Source organism: Sciurus carolinensis, chromosome 9, assembly GCF_902686445.1.
Source record: "Sciurus carolinensis chromosome 9, mSciCar1.2, whole genome shotgun sequence".
Classification (NCBI taxonomy): domain Eukaryota; kingdom Metazoa; phylum Chordata; class Mammalia; order Rodentia; family Sciuridae; genus Sciurus; species Sciurus carolinensis.
The window spans coordinates 127,210,537-127,229,218 of NC_062221.1; the positions used below are offsets into that span (position 1 = coordinate 127,210,537).

The window sequence follows — 18,682 nt, forward strand, 5'->3', positions numbered from 1 at the left end:
CTGTGACCTATGACACATGTCTTTCTACATTGATTAGGTCATGTTAAATGACAAAGATGATGGTATAGCATAACTGGCAATAGGGGTTTCTAATCAGTTGACTTTGTTTCACTAAAAAGTAAGACTATCCTCTGTGAACCTCACCTGATCAAGAGAGCCCTTAAAGTGGAGGTTTAGAAGACAGACTTGCTCTCTTCTGATCTTAAAGAAGCTAACTGCAAAGAGGTCTACAGCTTCCAGAAGTCAATTCTTCCAACAGCCATGTGGGCCTAGAAGAGAACCTTGGGCCTTAGCTGAGACTGCTACAGTCCCAAGCAGCAACATTTTCAGCCTTCTGAGACCCTGAGAAGTGGACCCAGGTAAGGCTTGCCCAGACTTCTGATCTACAGGAAGTAAGAGACAATAAGTGGATGTTGTTTTAAATCTCTTAGTTTGTGGGTATTCTGTGCAGTGATAATAAACTATTCTATTAAAGTAGAAAATGAGTCATAGATTTCATTTCTGTGTTCAGGCCAGAGCTGAGCTGTTGTTGCGGACTGAATGTTTGTGTTTCCCCTAAATTCATATGTTGAAGTCCTAATCCCAATATGTTGGCATTAGGAAGTGAATCTTTGGAGATGTAATTAGGTTTAGATGAGGTCATGAAGATCGAACTCCTATGATGGGATTGGTGCCCTTATAAAAAGAGGAGGATTCACCAGAGCCACCTCTCTCAGTGATGTGAGGATACAGTGAGAAGACAGCCATAGGTGAACCAGACACGTGTCCTCATAACTTGACATGACGGCAACTTGATCTTGTATTTCTTAGCCTCCAGAACTGTAAGCAATATGTATCTGTTGTTTAATCCACCATGTCTATAGTATTTTGTCATACCAGCCTAAGTTGACTATTGATTAAGATAGTTACCCAATATCATGGTGATGGTTCATGTGGTTTTTGAATACTAAGCTGTGGTTAGACAAAGTTGAGAGGTGGTTTAAGCTTAAAATAAATCCTATAAGTAAATAGAAGGAAGACCAGTAGAGTAGAGGAAGGGGAACCGAGGGAGGGATGGGGGTGGGAAAGAGGAAATATGGGGGACTAAAATGGAGCAAATTATATTCTGTGCACATATGATTAAGTCAGAATGAACCCCAGTATTATGTATACATATAATCACTAATAAAAACACGAAAAATACTCAATTTAAAAGAGCTAAGAAAAAGTAAAATAGCTCATTAATAATTTTTATACTGATTTCACATCAAAAATGATAATATTTTGGGCTATACTAGTTTGAGTAAAATATATAATTTAAATTATCTTCATCTGTTTTTTTACTTTTTAAAAGTGGGTATCAGGAAATATAGTATATATGTAATCCATATTACATTTTTAATGGACTGTGCTGATCTAGAGCTAATCTTGCTTTCGTGCATAAATTTAGATGTTCATTACAGTATCGTTTGAATGAGAAAAAAAAGAGGTAGCCAAAATATCCGTTCATCGGGCAATGAACAAGTACATTGGAATATGTTCAATTCCCAAGATTCTCACTCCATGGATACTTTATCCTCCTAATGTGCATGCCTGGCTCCCTCTTCTCCCTCACGGATTTATGTACTTAAATTTAACTCTTTGTGGAAGCTGTTTTCTAACCACATCATATAATATAGAAATTCCCATTTCTCTCTTCAAGAAGTTCTGACTTCTGAGCCTTTAAAAAAATTATTCTTATCATCATCTGAAATTCTATATTTCCTTTTATATATGTCTGATTTTCCTAGGTAGAGTATGAACTTTCATGAGAGTGAGGACTTTGCTTTGCTCACTATTCTGTTCTCTTGTTTAGAATTGAAATACAGCATTCTTATTGAATATCATCAGACACTAAATGCAAATGCTTTGATTTTGAACTTCCTAGCCTCCAGAACTGTAGGAAATACATTTCAGTTCTTTATAAATTACTCAGTCTCGTATATTTTTTATAGCAGCACATATGAACTAAGAGCTATATATGTAAGACAATATATACAACAGTTAAGAACTATAAACTCTGAAAGTTTAGGAACTCATCTCTTTTCTTTGTTCAGAGTTGAAGAGGGAATTTAGGGAAGGACCTAAAAAATCTACTCTTCCTTTGGGTCTAAGTGTTCTAAATGTGAGAGAGTTCTGGAAGGAATGTTTTCATTTAACCCAGTGCAGACTAGGTGAAGAGGTTAAAAAATTAGGACAGAGTGCAGAAAATTGTCAAGAGGTGCAGAATGAGAAAAAAAGTTTTCCAAACAGTAGAAATTGGACTATGTTTTCTGGCCAGATCCAATGTCATCTATGCAATCCATGGGACGGCTTGTCCTAGCAAACAAAATCAAATAGCATGCGATAATGAGAAATGTTCCTCAGTAGTGTCATGGTAGGATTTAAATATGTCAGAGCTTATGTTTCTCCAGGACTTCAATTTTTTTCAACAGTGCTGTTTTTTTACCTAGTTTTCATACAAAACAAACCAACCACTCAATACTGACCTGCTAAAGAAAACTCCAGATAAATATTAAGGTATATATAGGTGCCTCAGTAAAGAATTTGATCTTTTACTATTTGAATTTTGAAGCTTGAATTTAAATATTCAGTTTATATGTTCAAGTTCATTATCTTAATTCCATCAAAACTGAACAAGTAAATTATATTTTCATACCAAAACAGTGGCGGAAAGCTGCCCATATTTTTTTTGCAGCTCTCAGTGACATTCCATACACATTGAGATTTAGAAACAATTCTTCATTCCTAAGCAGTAAATTTATTTTAGAATAGAGCAATGAGGAACTATTGCTCTAGTTTAAAATTAAGTATTAGTTCAGCGACAACATTTTTTATGTGTTAGATTTTAGCTTCCTGGGTTCAATTCAACAAGCATCTTTTAAATGCCTGCCATGTTCAGACATGGTGCTATGAGGACACAAAAATAAATTGACTTTGTCCCTGCCTCAGGGAAAGATCTTACAGTGCCTGAATGGAGCATGGTAAGTGCTAACAGGGAGATGTGCAGGAGCTATGGGATCTAATGGAGGACCATCCTTAAATAGAAGTTGAGGAGAGACTTGCTAGAGAAAATGAGTTCTGAGTAACAGTTAGCCTGAGAGAAAATGGAAGGCAGACTTTCTGGGCTGAAAGGAATATTACAATAGGAGTATTAATAGGTAGTTTTAGTCAGGAAAAGAGAATCTCATCACTTTCTACTGGAACAGGATGGTGGACTTAGGAAACCACAAGTAGATTTGTCTTTCTAGAGGGTAGAATATCCCACAATGCACCTGTATTTATGTGCATGACTTTTTGTAAATGTGGCAATAGTTATAAAAAGGTCGAGACTCAAAATACAGAGCCCGGATAGAGGCTATTTTAATATTCCAGGAAAGAAATAGTGGGAGTGGGCAAGGAATGGTGCTAAAGAATATTTAGGGCAGAATGTTGGCAGGACTTAAGCTACATTATGATTAGAGGCACTCCTGAAATTTCCAGGGAGCGAGTACATGAGTGTCTCCTATACACCAGTGGGAATGGTCTGGATTAACATAAATAAGGGGTAAAATATCATAGGGTGAGCTGCTGGATGTCAAGGGACTGAGGAAGCCATGTGACTTCCAGTGAATAGGGAACCATTGGTCTGGGTCAAAGAAACGTCAGGAGAGATGGCTCAACAAGAACTCAGAGTCAAAGGAAGTAATTCAAGAAAGAGTTAGCTTCAAAAATCTCCCAGGCCCATAGGGAACATGAGTTTAAACTAGTTAGTCACCAAGCTCTACAGCAGAATTTAGCCCAGCCAAATACTAACTGTCCTATATCTTCTGGGGGCGAGTGGGAAGTACGGTAGTCAAGGAAGTAAGAGAAAGGAGAACGAAGAGAAGCTACCCTACTCACCCTCCCCATTTTGATTGAGTCTTCAGAGGGGGAGAAATTTGATGTTAAATCAAGTAGACCTATTGTTTCATATCTTAGACTTGGACATTGTAATCACTGAGTTGAGACTGTGCTTCAATATTCAGGGACTCTAGGACTCTCATTGCCTTAATGATACAAAAAGTCGTGGACTGTCCTCAAATTTTCACTAAATAATTTTAAGTGGGAGGTGGGAGCAAAAATAAGTGGCTTTAGCTGTCTTGGTAGTTGTTTTTGATGTACCAGTTGCATGATCCTTAGTTAGGGTAGGGGCATTTCTACAATAATCAGTTTAATAAGAAATGTAGTTTGTTGGGGGCATTTTTTGTAGCTGAGGGGTGGCAGGAGGACATCTAAGGAGAAATTTCCAGAAAGGAAGGGACTGGGATAATCTAAACCTCAGGGAGAAGTTAGGGTTATATCAAAGAAACATACATTTGTTTTCAGTAAATCCCTTTTCATTTCAGCTTTTTATGAGTGATCACTTCTAAACCAAGATGTCTACAATACCTTCCTCAATAATCTTTGTGAGTTTATCTGTTTCAATTAAGTCTACACAGAGCTGCCAAAATAAACAATCTGAAACATCATTTTGTCTCTGCCTCAAGAACAGTAGCTTCCTGTCAATTATCAATCAAATTTGAGTTTCTCACCTCAGTAGGCAATTTCCAATTGTCTTTCCATATTTACTTCAATTTATTTCTCACCACTTCTACATGGACCACTCCTTCCAGGCCCAACAGAACTCCTTATGCTTCATTTCTAATTTTGCTGTCCGCCCTCCTTCCAACTGAAATCTATTTGAAAACTTAACACAAGCATTCTTAACGTGGGGATTCAGAGAACTCCTGAGAGTGCAGTGAAATTTGTGTGCATTTTATGGGGATAATGGATTCATCTTCCATCAGTTTTAATAGAAGGTCTGAGACCCAGAAAATAATTAGGGACCACTATTTAACCTAAATCTTTGATTCTCTGTTTCAGACCTAGTTCATTGCTCTCATCAGCACCCATGATTAGAGATCCTTCAAGAATCCTCAATTGTTTGCCCCCACCACAGCTGCTTCATCAGGTGACCCACAGTCAGCTCATATGCCACTTGCTTATGGTATTTTATTACAGCTGCCTGAAAAGAGTTAAGACACTCAACGTGGATGATTGTTATCTAGTGTCCTTTCACCCTCCCTGAATAATCATGTGCATAATCTATGATTGAAAGTTCCCTCATTCCCTGGCATGGTTGTCACTGATGTCACATATGCTGCATGCCTGTCTCCAGGGAACTCCTGATTTCCCGATGTCCTTCTTTTTGCAAACAACTGCTGTATCATCCTAGACTCCAGTAAAAATAACAATGACATGACACCAGAAATACTAACTGCAAATATGCAGTGCTTACAATATGCTTGGCAATATACTTAATGTTTTCCATTCACTGCCTCATTTCTCCTGACAACCACCTTCCATGATACATACTTTTTATAGAATCTTCTACTTGATGGTAGCTACTCTTTTCTGAGCAACAACTGCATGAGAGACATCTTGCTAGTTTTTACATACAATACATGTAATCCACACAAGCATATGGAGTGGACATTTTAATTCCCATTTTATAGAAGCAGAAATTGAGAAACAAAGAAGCTAAATGACTTAAGTTTACACTGATGGTAAACTGCCATTGAATCTCAGGCTCTGTGTTCCCAGTGCTACAGCTAAATGGGTTGATGTATTCCTAAGATCCCTGTCTCACTCTCCCATTGGAATCCATGCCTGGCACAGAACTGGTCTCTGCTTTCTTGAATTGTTTCTGGACGTGATATTCACGTACTGAGTATGTCCTAGAGCAATTTCACTTGCTTATATGCTGTAAGTATGTGTTCTTAGTTTCCTTTGTTCATTCATTAATTTGATAATAATTTCATGTGTTACTGGGTACTTATTCTATGCCCAATGTTGTGTAAATCTGGGAAATGGAGACTGGAATAGCACAGTTGAGAGATAGACCTGCAAATAAACATGATGGTGTAATAACAGCTAGAATGGAGGTAAGGAATCCACATTCGTGAGTCAGGGCCAGCAGATAGGACCTAGTACTTGCATTGAGACATACAGTATTATCTAGCAGGGGATGGCATTTTAATCAGAGGGAAGAAAATTCAGCAGGATTATATGGCAAGTTCAGGGAGCCCAGCAGGTTTAGCAAGTGTTGGAGACTGTGAAGGAGATGACAGAGATGGCATGGGAGATCAGAAACAAGATCACTAGAGACCCTGCATAACCTGATGAATGGTATAGGATTTATCCTGTGGCACAGGAAAGCTCCAATGATGCCTATTGTTTCTCAACCATGTAGAATTTATATTAGTAAATGGAAGAGTTCATATCTGCTATTTTGGGAAGGGCTAGCCCATGTGATGGCAAGTTACTAGGACATGCCTAGGGGGTTGGAGTATAATTCAGGGTAAAGCATTTGCCTAGGATGAGTGAGTCCCTGGGTTCAATCCTCAGCACCACAGTGTGTGTGTGTGTGTGTGTGTGTGTGTGTGTGTGTGTATCTTTCTGTGTGTATGTTATACATATAATTTACATAATGAACTTCCAGTAATTCTTGTTAAATAAGAATTTGTCATTTCCTAAAACACACTTGTTTGGTAAATGCCCAGCAACCTAACCTAACACTATATCATAATCACTCATGTTTCAAATGTTCTTTTACTCTCCTCTGTCTCCACGCATGCTCAAATACTGAATAATAGGTAACTTGAGATACACATCCAAAAGGCTTCCTGATTCTGGATAATGTGCATTTATCAAGGATCAGTACACATGCAAACTCCTCTGCTCAGGAAATTTACCTCCTGTGACAAATTTGATCTTTACCCCATAAATTCAATCTGCTGATTTGCTCTTTTACATTCTTTTTGATTCCAATTTTGGAAAGTGAGACTTCTAAAAGAAAGGACTAGGGAAAGTTTCAGGAGTAAATACCTTATTTCGTGTTTCCTAGTAAAGTCAGGTACTTACAAAGTTTTGTTGAGTTGTGTGCTCATCTAAAGAAACACCTGCGTTTTCTTTACTGCGTGTTTTCTTTCCCTCTGTGCCAGTCTTCCAACAGGCTGGGGACTTGCTCCTAGTTACCCACCCCTACAACCCATCTTCTCAGCAGGTACCTATATCCAGCCGAAGGTAGCATATGGCACTGTATCTCACGAGACAAAAGAGAGGATGCGAACAATGGTGATGAGGATTTCTGATGCATTCCCCCCCACATCCTTCCTTTCACCTCCAACTGTGGAGCCTGAGAATGGGGAATTTGCTCTTTGGAGTGAATGAATATGAAATGCTTTCTTGCTTTCAATATGGTCTCTCATGCTGGAGCCCATTATTTCTTTAAACATGCCTAAATGGAGCTTGGTAATTTCACCTTCTTATGCAACTTAAGTACAAGCAAAAAGGTGCTCGGGGTGCTCTGAGTGTTTGATCTCAAGCTTTTATGTAGCTTCTGCCTCTCCTTGCACTGGTACGAGATAAAAGGGAACCAGCTGTTCTCGTGTTAAAGATCAAGGTAATCAGGATGGCAATTGAGGACATAACCGTGATCACTGTGGGGAGAAGAGGAGGCCATGTGATGTTTTCCTATTAGGCACAGTGTGTCAGATTTATGTAGCTGTCAGAAAGGGCATTTCATTTCATGCCTATTTGTGATTTCTTTGCTGCTGTTGTTGTTGCCAGTTTTAAATTCCTGAAACCATTCTCTCAGTCAACTGAATGAAACTGTTGCTATTGGTTTGTTCCCATGGCAAGAGAATAGCTCATACCTCAAATTCTTACTATGCTTCAACACTGCTCTTCACGAGCAGTAGTCTTCCTCTTTATCCACACAATAAGACTGGGAGGTAGATGGTTGTGATCCCATTTTACAGAGAAACCTGAGACGCAGAGAGTTTACATAACTTGCCCAGATTCGATTGCTCATAAGAGTTAGTGGAGTCAGGATATAAATGCGGGCAGTCACTGTTGGGACTGGAATGAGGTAAGGGAGATACAGAGTTTAAGGAAGAACTCCTTCTCAGTCTTGTGCAAGTGCAGGGTTTACACCTAAGGGTGAGTGCTTCCTTCGTTCACACCCTAGTCCCAACCTTGCAAGCAACCTTACTTTGGAGGCTGGGTGCTTACTCCTTGCACATCCTGCCAGTCCGGTTCTCACCCTTATGGATCAGAATCAGCCTTTAATGGGAAGTGGATTGAACAGCCTGAGAGAGGGTCTGTGGGTACTGAAGAGTCAACAGGAATTGAGCCTAAAGCAGGTGTCTTTCCTTAGGATAATGCATTGGTTTTCTCTGACAATATGTCCCCTCCACCCACCTCATTCTTCTCACCTACAGGTTTGAAATACCCTATCCTACCCCAGTATGGAGAGCAAAGATGGTCTTTACCTGAGAGACAGATCTCTGTATCCCACAGAGAAAATTCCAGAGAGTGTCACAGAATATGGTGCGTGCTTAGTCAGGCCTGGCTGCTCCCAAGAGCCATATTTCATATTGCTAAGTTCACAAAGGCCATAAAGTGCAAGAAGTTGTGGCCAAATATAATTCAAGAGCATGTACATATAGGTCTTAGGATCACAGAAGAGGGTCTGGGAAAGTGAAGTTAAACTGATATACAGAATAGGACACTGTGGGGATAGTATGGGATCCCAGGACACTAGCAAAGAACTCCCTTCTCCCTGTAGTCTAGAAGATTCTTTAGTGTGCTGACTAAGCTCAGTTGGCACTACGTTGTCCTCATTGGTTAACAAATGGCCAAATAATCACAGTTTCAGTAAGATAAAGAGGTCACTTTTTGAGTCCTGGATAGCCCAAGCCTTAGAAGCCACAGGGATCATGGCTGACAATCTAGAGCCTTTCTCTGGTACTCTTAAGCAATGGACTAGCCCTCCTCTTGACTTACTGAACTATGGAACAAGCTCCCATGAGGGCCAGCAATAGCTGGCACCATGGCTGAAATGAGAGAGAGAGAGTGAATGATGATCCGACAGCTTCTTCGAGCTTCTCGGCATCACATTAGAAAATTCCTAGCAATTTTCTAGGCAAACCTTTCACGCTGAGACCCGAGAAGACTGACTGACAATGGCTTTCCCTCTCCTGGAAGCATCGCGCCAACAGAAGCACGTGGGAAGGAGCGGTGCTGAGCTTAGGAGCTGTCTGGGCTGCAAGAGAGCATCACTTGCCTCTTTGATCAGGTTCATAAATCTGGGTCCGAGGCGCCATGGCTTGTGTCGGTGGCACTGTAAGGAGCTGACAGTCAGCTGCGAGGCCCGGTGGGAGGCAATGGCCACCATGTACACAGCATCGTACATCAGAGCTGCCTCAGTCTGTGGAGGAAAACACACATCACATCTTCAGTTCCATCTCACTTCCCTTCCTTTACCTGAGTCCAGGTTCCTGCTTCTTTACATTCATTTGTCTGATCTCAAAAACTGCTTATTCTTCAGCTGTAGAGTTTTCATTCTCCAATAGCTCTTTGTCTCCAAAATAACACTCCAGAGCACTCCAGAGCAAATTGGAGTCATATCTCTATTTTGTTTCGAGTTCTTTAAAAAAGAGAGCAACTCAGATTAGCTACAAAAGCCTTGATTTGGGAAACAAGTATTTTTGAGCATCTTTTGTTAAGCATGGTGTTAAGATCGACTACACCGAGCTAGAAGCTACGGAAGCTCACTCTTTCACTACCAGATTTGGTCTCTCAGAATTTATCTATATGTATTTATCTATTTACTGGTTTATATTTGGTAGTAAGAAACTCCTGCAAGTAAAACTAATAGGTGGTTTCTAGAAAAGGAGGCTTGCGTTACTTGTCTTTACCAGGGTTGAGAAAGCTGAAGTCAGAGAATGGAGTTCAACAAGTTTAGGGGGACCCTCTGAGGAATAGCATGTGAATTAGAATATTCTGGCTCATGCCAGCAGGTGTTTCCCTGACAGAGATTGAAAGCAGTCATTCTTCCTTGGAGCTGGGCATTGTCTTCCCTTCCTCATGAAATTCTTCTCACTCGTAAAATTTTATATGATGCTTACAGAATTTTACAAGATCTACTGCTCTGTGGTTTTCTTTAGGGATAAAATATTAAAATACCTTCACATTTTACTGGAGGGGTTTCATTGCAACTTTAAATACATGAGCTCATTTGAAATTCTCAACTCTCCAAAATAAGCAGTACAGATAGATAAAGCTATTTATTATGTGAAAAAAACTGACCTCTAGGCAGGATATTGAGTTGTGGAGGGCCATCAGTATATGGTGAATAATTGTCAGTTAAGCCTAGAATTCAGATTATAGAATGAAGATTATCATGTGGGTCCTGCTAAGTTGTTTAGGGCCTTACTAAGTTGCTGAGGCTGGCCTTGAACTTGCCTCCTGCCTCTGCCTCCTGAATCACCAGGATTAAAGGCATATACCACTTGCACACAACTCCTAGTACAGTTCTTGGTACATAAAAGTAGTTTAATAAATGTTCACTGAAGAAAATAACATTACTTAATATTATCAGATAAAATAAGGTGCGTTTTCGTGAGAGTTGAATAATCCCAAAGTTTTAAGATTAATCATTTCATTCATACCTATATAACATGTCAGATCGGTGGTGGCGGCACTTGCTAACGCTTAAAAATGCTTTAATAACTTTAATTCAAGTTGGCATAACCCATTTTGTAGATGAGAAAACTGAGGCTTATAGAAATTAAGTGACTGGTACATGTCTACTCTGCTACTCAGTTGCGTGGCCAGGCTTTAAATTCATGACTATTTCATTCTGGCAGCCATTGATCTTCATCACTCTGCTATTTAAAATTGGTTTAATTGGCAGAAAGCAAGCTATTGGCAGATTGAGACCTTGTAAAATGCAATCAAGAGCATTTATTGAGCACTTATTATATTTCAAGTCCTCTTGTGAATGCTTTGAAAACATTGAATATTCACCATCACTTTTACTCCATTATGGAAAAGCAATGAAGAGATTAAATGATGTCTCTAAAGTAGTGGTGGGAAAGCCAGTATTGTAACTCCAGAATTTGGTGCTAGAGCATATGCTTTTAACCATGAACATGTGCTGATTTTAAACCAAATCACTGTGCAATGATTTAATAATTACAGTAAAAGCATAATAATGGTTAATATCATTGACAATTTTCTACATGTCAGGTACCATAAGCATTTTAAGTGTGTTAGCACCTTTAATTGCTAAAATCAAACTTTTGAAATGAACATTCTTTCCATTTACAGACAGTGAAATTGAGTTTGCTTAAAGTTGTGTAACTGGTGAGAGAAGGAGTGAGAATTCCAACTCAGAATGCAAAGAGATTTCAGAACTCCCCCTCAAAGCCTCTATGCTGTGGTGGTCCGGAGTTTTTATCAGCAGAATATACTGTTTTACAAGTTTGAATGATAAACCCTTCTCTTGGTATCCATGGGGCATTGCTTCCAGGACCTCTCTTAGATAGTAAAATCTGAGAATATCCGAGTCCCTCATATAATGGCTCAGTATTGGCTTATAATTTATACACATTCTCCTCATATACTTTGAATAAACTCTAGATTACTTACAATGCCTAGTACAATGTAAATCTATGTAAATAACTGTTACACTGTGTTGTTTATAGAATAATAAGAAAAAATCTACAGATGTTCAGTATACACAATCTCTCTCTCTCTATATATATATATATTTTTTTTTTGAGTGTGTGTGCGTGTGTAGTACTGAGGATTGAACCCAGAGGTGCTTAATCACTGAGCTACATTCCCAGCTCTTTAATTTTTATTTTGAAACAGGGTCTTGCTAAGTTTCTCAGGGTGACCTCTTAACTTACGATCCTTCAGATTCAGACTCCCGAGTAGCTGGGGTTATAGAGTGTGCCACTGTGCCCAGCTCTCTTGAATTTTTTTGATTCACTGCTGGTGGAATCACCAGAGGTGGAATCTGTGGATATGGGGAGCCAACTATATTCATTAAATCAGTGAGTGACTGATTTGATAGAGAAGTGTAAAGAGTGAAGTTCCAATAGTCTGAATTTTCCATAAATTTAGTTTGGAATGAAATTTGACTTTCCTTTTCAAGACTGCCTCTAGACTGGTATGGACAATAAAATGGTTCAAAACTATAGATCTAATCAGTGCTTTTCAAATCCAAAGAAAATAATTAATTCTAAAAGCAAGCTACTCCTTGACATCAAATGTTTTTTAGATGGGGGAACGTTTATACTACAGAGCACTAATAAACTACCACTGCATGTCCTTTTAGTGCTGGAGGGCTGCATACTGAACAGAAACTCTCAAGTCATTCATTTTTGGTAATAGGTAATGAAATAAAAATTGGCCTCAGTTTAAAATTTTCTTCTTCCAAATGTGTTTATGTTCACATTTGATATATATCAAAAACCTGAATGAATTCTCACATTGCACAGTGCTCCTAATAAAATCTTTTTACCACTACCTGGATCATGAAATAAGAATATTGGAGTCTGGCTGGCTGTTCTTCATATTCAATGTTTGGTTATTACAATTTGTAGTAAAGCATTAGCTCAGCAGGCTTGGGGTGCCCAAGCCGGCACATTCCAAAGAAAGGACATCCTTTACTGACTCCTGGGCAATGCCTTTTAAGCCTTTGGAAAACCTTATCTGATAAGAGTTTCTGTATTGCTGCGGGTCTTGGGCCATCCAGATGATGTATGCTAACTTGTGATCATGGTGTTTACTTGGGGTTCTGGAACCGTGCAATGTCAGTTTGACCTCTTGAAGGTTTGGAGACTGAGGTTATCCACGTGAGGGCTCTATGCCCATGGGAAAGCCTTCAAGTATGACACTGGACACCAAAGCTTGGGTGAGTGTCCCTGGTTGTCAGTTCACCATGCATGTTGCCACACATCGTTGCTGAGAACTGAATGCTTTCCATGTGAGTCCACTAGGAAAAAAACACACGGCAGTTCATGCCTGGTTTCTCCTGAATTCATCCCTTTGTGCCCTTTTCCTGTGCTGATTTTACTCTGTAACTTTTTACTGTAATAAGCTTGTTATTGTGAGTATAATAGTGTTCCAGAGTTCCATGAATCTTTTAAGCAAACCATCAAACCCAAGGATGGCTGTGGGAACTCCTAACACAAACCAATGAATGCCATCTCACTTTTGGGACGAGGATTACATGGCATTATAGTGTCCCCATACTTAGCTGCCTACCTGGGATGTAACTGCTATTGAGAAAAGCTGGAGGAGATTGGAATGCTGGAGAGAGATCTACTCTGGATGGACAAGAAGTTAGGTTTCCATTTTGTGTCCAAATTTGGAAACATTTACTCATCTGATATGGATGTGCAAGGCAATTTTCTAGGAGAAAGCTTCCAAATAACATCCTTTCCCCCTAATTTCCTGAACTGTCTCTTTGGCTTGGCATTAATAAGTTCCTCTATTAAAATTCAAATTATCTCACCCATGGTAGCGTTAACAGGAATTTTCCACTTAATACAAGTTGGCTAGATTTCCTCTTTTCTGACACTTGTCTCATGGACATGATGAGGATTTGGGTACCCACGGGAGGACTAGTTCTTTGCCTACAGGAACCCTGCTGTGGAGCACATGCCTGTGGAAGCGAATGCTGCTGAGGAAGACAAAGTGGCAGAGGAGAAGGCATTGCTCATCCTGAGCACCTGAACACCCAGGAGGTGGGGAAGAGTCATCCACAAGTAAGTGGGACTTGGAAACAGGTTTGAGAAGGTGGCAAAGAGATTAGCATATATTCACAATCTAGAAATTCAGTAATTAGGACAGTAACCCCAGCAGGTTTAGTGAGGCTTGGCAGAGAGGTTGGCATACTTTAAATCTCAGTGAACGTGTACTGACTTTTGAGAGAGACTAAGCAATAGGCGAAAGAGGACTATATGTGGAGTTGGAGAAAACAGCTGAGTAATTCCATGGGCATACAAGGTCATGCAGGTCCCAGTTAAGGGTCCATCATGGGCTACTGGTGCAACACAAGGAACAGGTCTCCTGTAAATAAATGAACTCTTTCTTGAATAAGGCAGAATAGGATTCTACCTTGGCATTTCAGAATGTCTTGCTCTTTTGTTGACTTGTCAAAACAGATAGTATCATAAAATAAATTCAATTCTGTGTTCTGGAAATTTTGTGTGTTTTCTCTAATTTAATTGGTGGAATGATACCATGAAGTATTATTATACAGGTTATAGACTAGTAAACAGACTTAGAGGCTAAGTAACTTGTTCAGGTCACCTAGTTATATTCAAGAGACACAGGTCCTAAAGCTAAGCTTTCATCACCTGAAAAATCTTGATTTTTCTTCTAATTCAGCCTCCTATTGTCTTTGGGAGTAGAGTGGTGACTCAAGGTGTTTTCTAAATATGTCTTCCCTGTGGACCACAATTACAGGAAATGCTACATGGCAGAGACCAGGGTCAAGCTCCTGACTCAACTTCACCCTCCCTGTGAACGCATTTGAGCAACTGGGAAGGCAGATGGCAGATCAATGTTCCGTTGCTTCTGTGCAGTATTGAGTTATACATAGGTTTGGTCTACCATCAGAGGAGAATCCATGTGAGTGGAATCAGCCATTTCATTACACTATCTATCCAAAAGCCAATAGGTAGAATTGACCCAAGTGCTGAGAAAAAAATTAAACATAATGAAAGAAATGAAGATTTAAAAAAAAAAATCACCCCAACCTTTTGAAATGTTAACACTTTAATTGATAAAACACCCTTTTTAAATCTAAGATTTTTTAAATAGTGAGTTCTACTGTTTTTGAACTCTATTGACTAACAGTTTTCTTAATTAACTACATTTTAACTCTATTTTTAAAGTTAATATGTTTCTCTTTAATTAAATCTATTTTTAGGTCTAGAGTCAAGATTTTGAACTTGGGTATGACTGAATTCTCTATTTTCAGATTTGAATGTGTTTTGACATATGTGAGAATGTTCTTTGAGGTTTTTTCAGTGTATGAAATTCTAAGATACTTTTAATAAAGGACTTAAAGAAAAATAGATAAGTATCAGAACAGCAGTCAAAACACATGGACTTTTCTAAAGTCATTTTCTAATTCCTATATTATGCATTCATAGGGGCATCTTTAAATGTATGTGGCACATGCAAAAAGAAGACTATGAAAGGCTACAGGGAAATTTACCTTGCAGAATAATAGAAAAATACGTAGGATTTTAGAGAATACAGTTCTCTTATAGTAATGGCAGTACTTGTAATTGCTTATGGTCATGACATTAATGCTGGTTAGTTTAGCCAAGTTTTTAAAATAACTTTATTAATTTAAAATAACCTCTATCTGCATTACTCATGCATATTTCTTATTTTAGGGACTTTCTTTAGACTTCGATAAGAATATTTCAAGGCTACCTGAATATTTTTCACTTAACATCTTATATCTCAGTGGAAGGTTAATTTGTATTTATTTAGAGCAGTAATGCCTTTATTAACTTTACATTTATTGAGGATATACTGTGTGACAGACCCTTCCGGTGCGGGAGGCAGAGCAGAGTACCAAAAGACAATGTCTCTGTCCTCGTGAAATTTGAGGAAGGGGCTGAACCAACAAATCAAAACATAGGGTATGAAGTCACAAGGCCTATGAAGAAAAGGTATGGTGGAGAGAACAATGGAGAGGAGCTACCACTATACACAGTGGTTCACAGGTCTCCCTGGAGAGGCGGCCTTTGAGCAGCCTGGATAGTGCTGGGCTCTGGGCAGTGAGAGCAATAAGCACTTGACATGCAAGAATGGCCAAGTGCAGGGTCCCATAGGGAGACCCAGTGAAATTGAAACTCAAAGACTTTTCATCTTTAAGCTAGAAAAGAAAGAGTGGGAGTAGAGGCAACTCAAGATTTGTTAGCCTTGGGCCTGAACTTGGGGACATACGGTGTGCTCTCCTGGTTCACTGATTGGTCCGTGGATGTCCCCATGTGTGCCCTTCCATGCTCCATGACTCAGTTTCCATATCTGTAAAGTATCCACATCCAGGAGAAACAGGAGAAAAGGATGCAGGGCAAGGCAGAGTCTTTGGATATATAACAGGCAGTGCTCTGCTTCACACAATCAGTTTCAAAGTAATATCTATATGGCCGTTGGTTCAAATTGTTAGTATGTGCTACATCATCTTACCTTCTTTTTGTTTTCTTTGACTAGTATTGATATGATCTGATATCGTTATTCTACCCATTTTATAGTACTCTGGTGAACCATCTTCTTCTGGTCTAGTAAGTTCCTACTTTCCTTTTTATAGTGCATAATGTTAAAAATAAGAACTCAGCCTTGAAATCCCTCTCTAGGTGGGATGTCAGCAATGAGTCCTGAATAGATTAGGGTGTCTTCTGTCCTCTGGGACTCAGCTCTGCCATGCTCGCTGCCTCTGAGCCTACCATTGATCCAGGCCACTGGCAACAGACAGCCTTGGAAGCAGCATCACCTTAGTGATTCCAGGTAAATTGCAAAGCTCTGTCTCCCTCATTCTGTGATCTTTCTCATCTCAATAGATATGTATGAACTATTCTGTCAGCTCAGTATAAATGAACACACAGCTACTTTTTTTGGGTAAATTAAGCCATACTTGTGATGAATATTTAATGTTTGGCATGAATCCATAATCTCCGTTAAAACAGCTTCAAACGATAACTCCTTAGTTATATATACCAAGCACAGGTAAAAATGATTGGAAAGCTCACCCTATGGTAGAAATCTTGTTGGAAGGCCTGGAGGTGGGGAGAGGATTTGAATCATATTTGAATTCACTAGAATTACAAATCTAAGAGAAAGAAGAGAAAAACTGACAGTGTGTCTCTCCACTGTCTTCTTCTCCCTCTCTGGTGTTCCTCTGATATTCTCTACTTATTCTTATTCAAAGCAAGGTTTTAAATCTCCTCAAGGCTCATTTGTACCAAAATGTTTCCCATCATTATCTCTCAGATAACTGTGTGTTTTATGAGTTATCTCAGGTTTGAAAAACAGTCAGGAACTCTGAGCATGGAATCATCCAGAACCACTTAATTCATTCATTTATTTCTTCTTTTCATTTGTTCCTCACAGGAAAAAAAAAAAATCCCAAGTTTATTTCTCTGTGAGATGATACCTTTCAGTTATCAGTAAATTGCATCTTAAAAGCAAGAGTGCTTCTCTCTATGATGGGAACAGAGAATGAAATACTATGCCAATTTAAAATGCTATTGCCTGCTCACTCCCAATATCTTTCTCCTCAGATGCCACTGTTCCTACGTGGAAAGCATTTTTTTTTTTTTATTATTTCCTGCCATTTTCTTCATCACCCAGGGAGCTTCGTTAGAGAAATCAAGTGAGGGTAGGTACATTTGACAACAAGAGACAAATGATGTTAGTGAGAGACTCTCTTGATGAGGCAGTTTGCAGTTTTCCTGTTCAGTAGAGTACCTCTGACTCGTAAGGAGACAGGCTTGGCATCTGCTTCGAGAGCGACATATGGCTGGTGTAAAGCACTGTCAATGTCTGCAGAGATGCACTTATACGTATCCAGGACAGGGAGAAAGTGGATGCACAGTCTGTATGCAAATCTGGCATTTTTCCACATCTGCTTCCACTTGCTGAGATGTGGCAGAAACGAGGAAGGCAAATTCGTTCTTCCTAAGGTTTATAGGCAGGTTGTTCTTCTCCCCTCACTCCCCCTTTCCCGTGGCCACATTCTCAGGGGTACATCTCTCTTTAAGTGCTCCTGCTTTGGTTCCTGCTTTCTCTTCATTTGGCTGATGACCATGGCTACTCTTCTCAATTTTATCTGAGGCCAGTAGAATTGAGAAGCTTAAAATAGCAGTTTTTTGATAGTAGCCAGGCATAACCTTTCAAAATACCCCAAAAGCCTACTTCTTTTTCTCTCATACATGTGAAAACACACACTACAATACCATTTCCTCAAAGTCTAGAAGGCATAGGAGATTCTTAGCCTGCCCCCTGAGGAATTCAAACATTATCTCAAATGATTTTATTTTAAAACTACTCACTGTCATCATTCCATCCAAAAGACCAGTCTCTGGCCTTGGGGGAGCCTGTAAGCGCTCCATGGACCACTTCTCGATGATGGATGACACATGAGGATTGTCAATGTTGAGCAGCCGGAAACCAGTCATATTTACACCACTGTACCTATAGAGCTCCAGATCTAAAGCAAATAAGTCCTGTGCAGTATTAAAAATGATAAAAGTGAAATGAATTAGCATTTTCATGTTCTTCATGCAAAAGAAATTATTGCAGAAGCAACAAACAGATTAAAACAAAATGGCAGCCATTATCACACCATGTCTATGAGAGAACATTTCTCATTGTTTCTCATTCACGTGCTACCTGAGAAACTCTAAGACAGTAGGCAGTTTTCATTTATATCCATTTTTCTGGATTACTGTTTGAGCTTAGATAAAGCAAGAAGAAGAATTTGGCTGTCATTATAGGTATATCCTTGGGCACAGAATATGACATTCTGAGACTCTTAGAATTCTCTTCCTAATGTGGTGTTTGGGGAGTTTGTGTCCTTTTGGTTCAATGTTTTTGTTTTATAGATGAAGAAACTGATGTTCTCTGTGGTGACATGACAAAGTCAACAATGAACCACTGGTAAGTTGCAGTATTACCTTTTTCCATCCCATCTTGCTGTTTCAGGCTGTTCCAGATCTTCCCATGGAGGTGAGATTTGGAAATTACATATGTATTTGATAAATAGATCACTCCTGGCCAG

At 39.3% G+C, this 18,682-nt stretch overlaps 1 protein-coding gene across 8 annotated transcripts in view; it reads right to left on the reverse strand.

Annotated features, from left to right (window-relative positions):
• The window catches only part of Grik1 (glutamate ionotropic receptor kainate type subunit 1), a 385,032-nt gene that overhangs the window by 85,073 nt on the left and 281,277 nt on the right, over window positions 1–18,682 (reverse strand). For all 8 annotated transcript variants that reach the window (XM_047563995.1, XM_047563998.1, XM_047563991.1 and 5 more), the window contains exons 6-7: window positions 17,955–18,128; window positions 9,149–9,292 (exon numbers count right to left, since the gene is read on the reverse strand). In XM_047563995.1, the coding sequence (XP_047419951.1) occupies window positions 9,149–9,292; window positions 17,955–18,128 (318 nt within the window). The remainder of the gene's footprint in view (window positions 1–9,148; window positions 9,293–17,954; window positions 18,129–18,682) is intronic.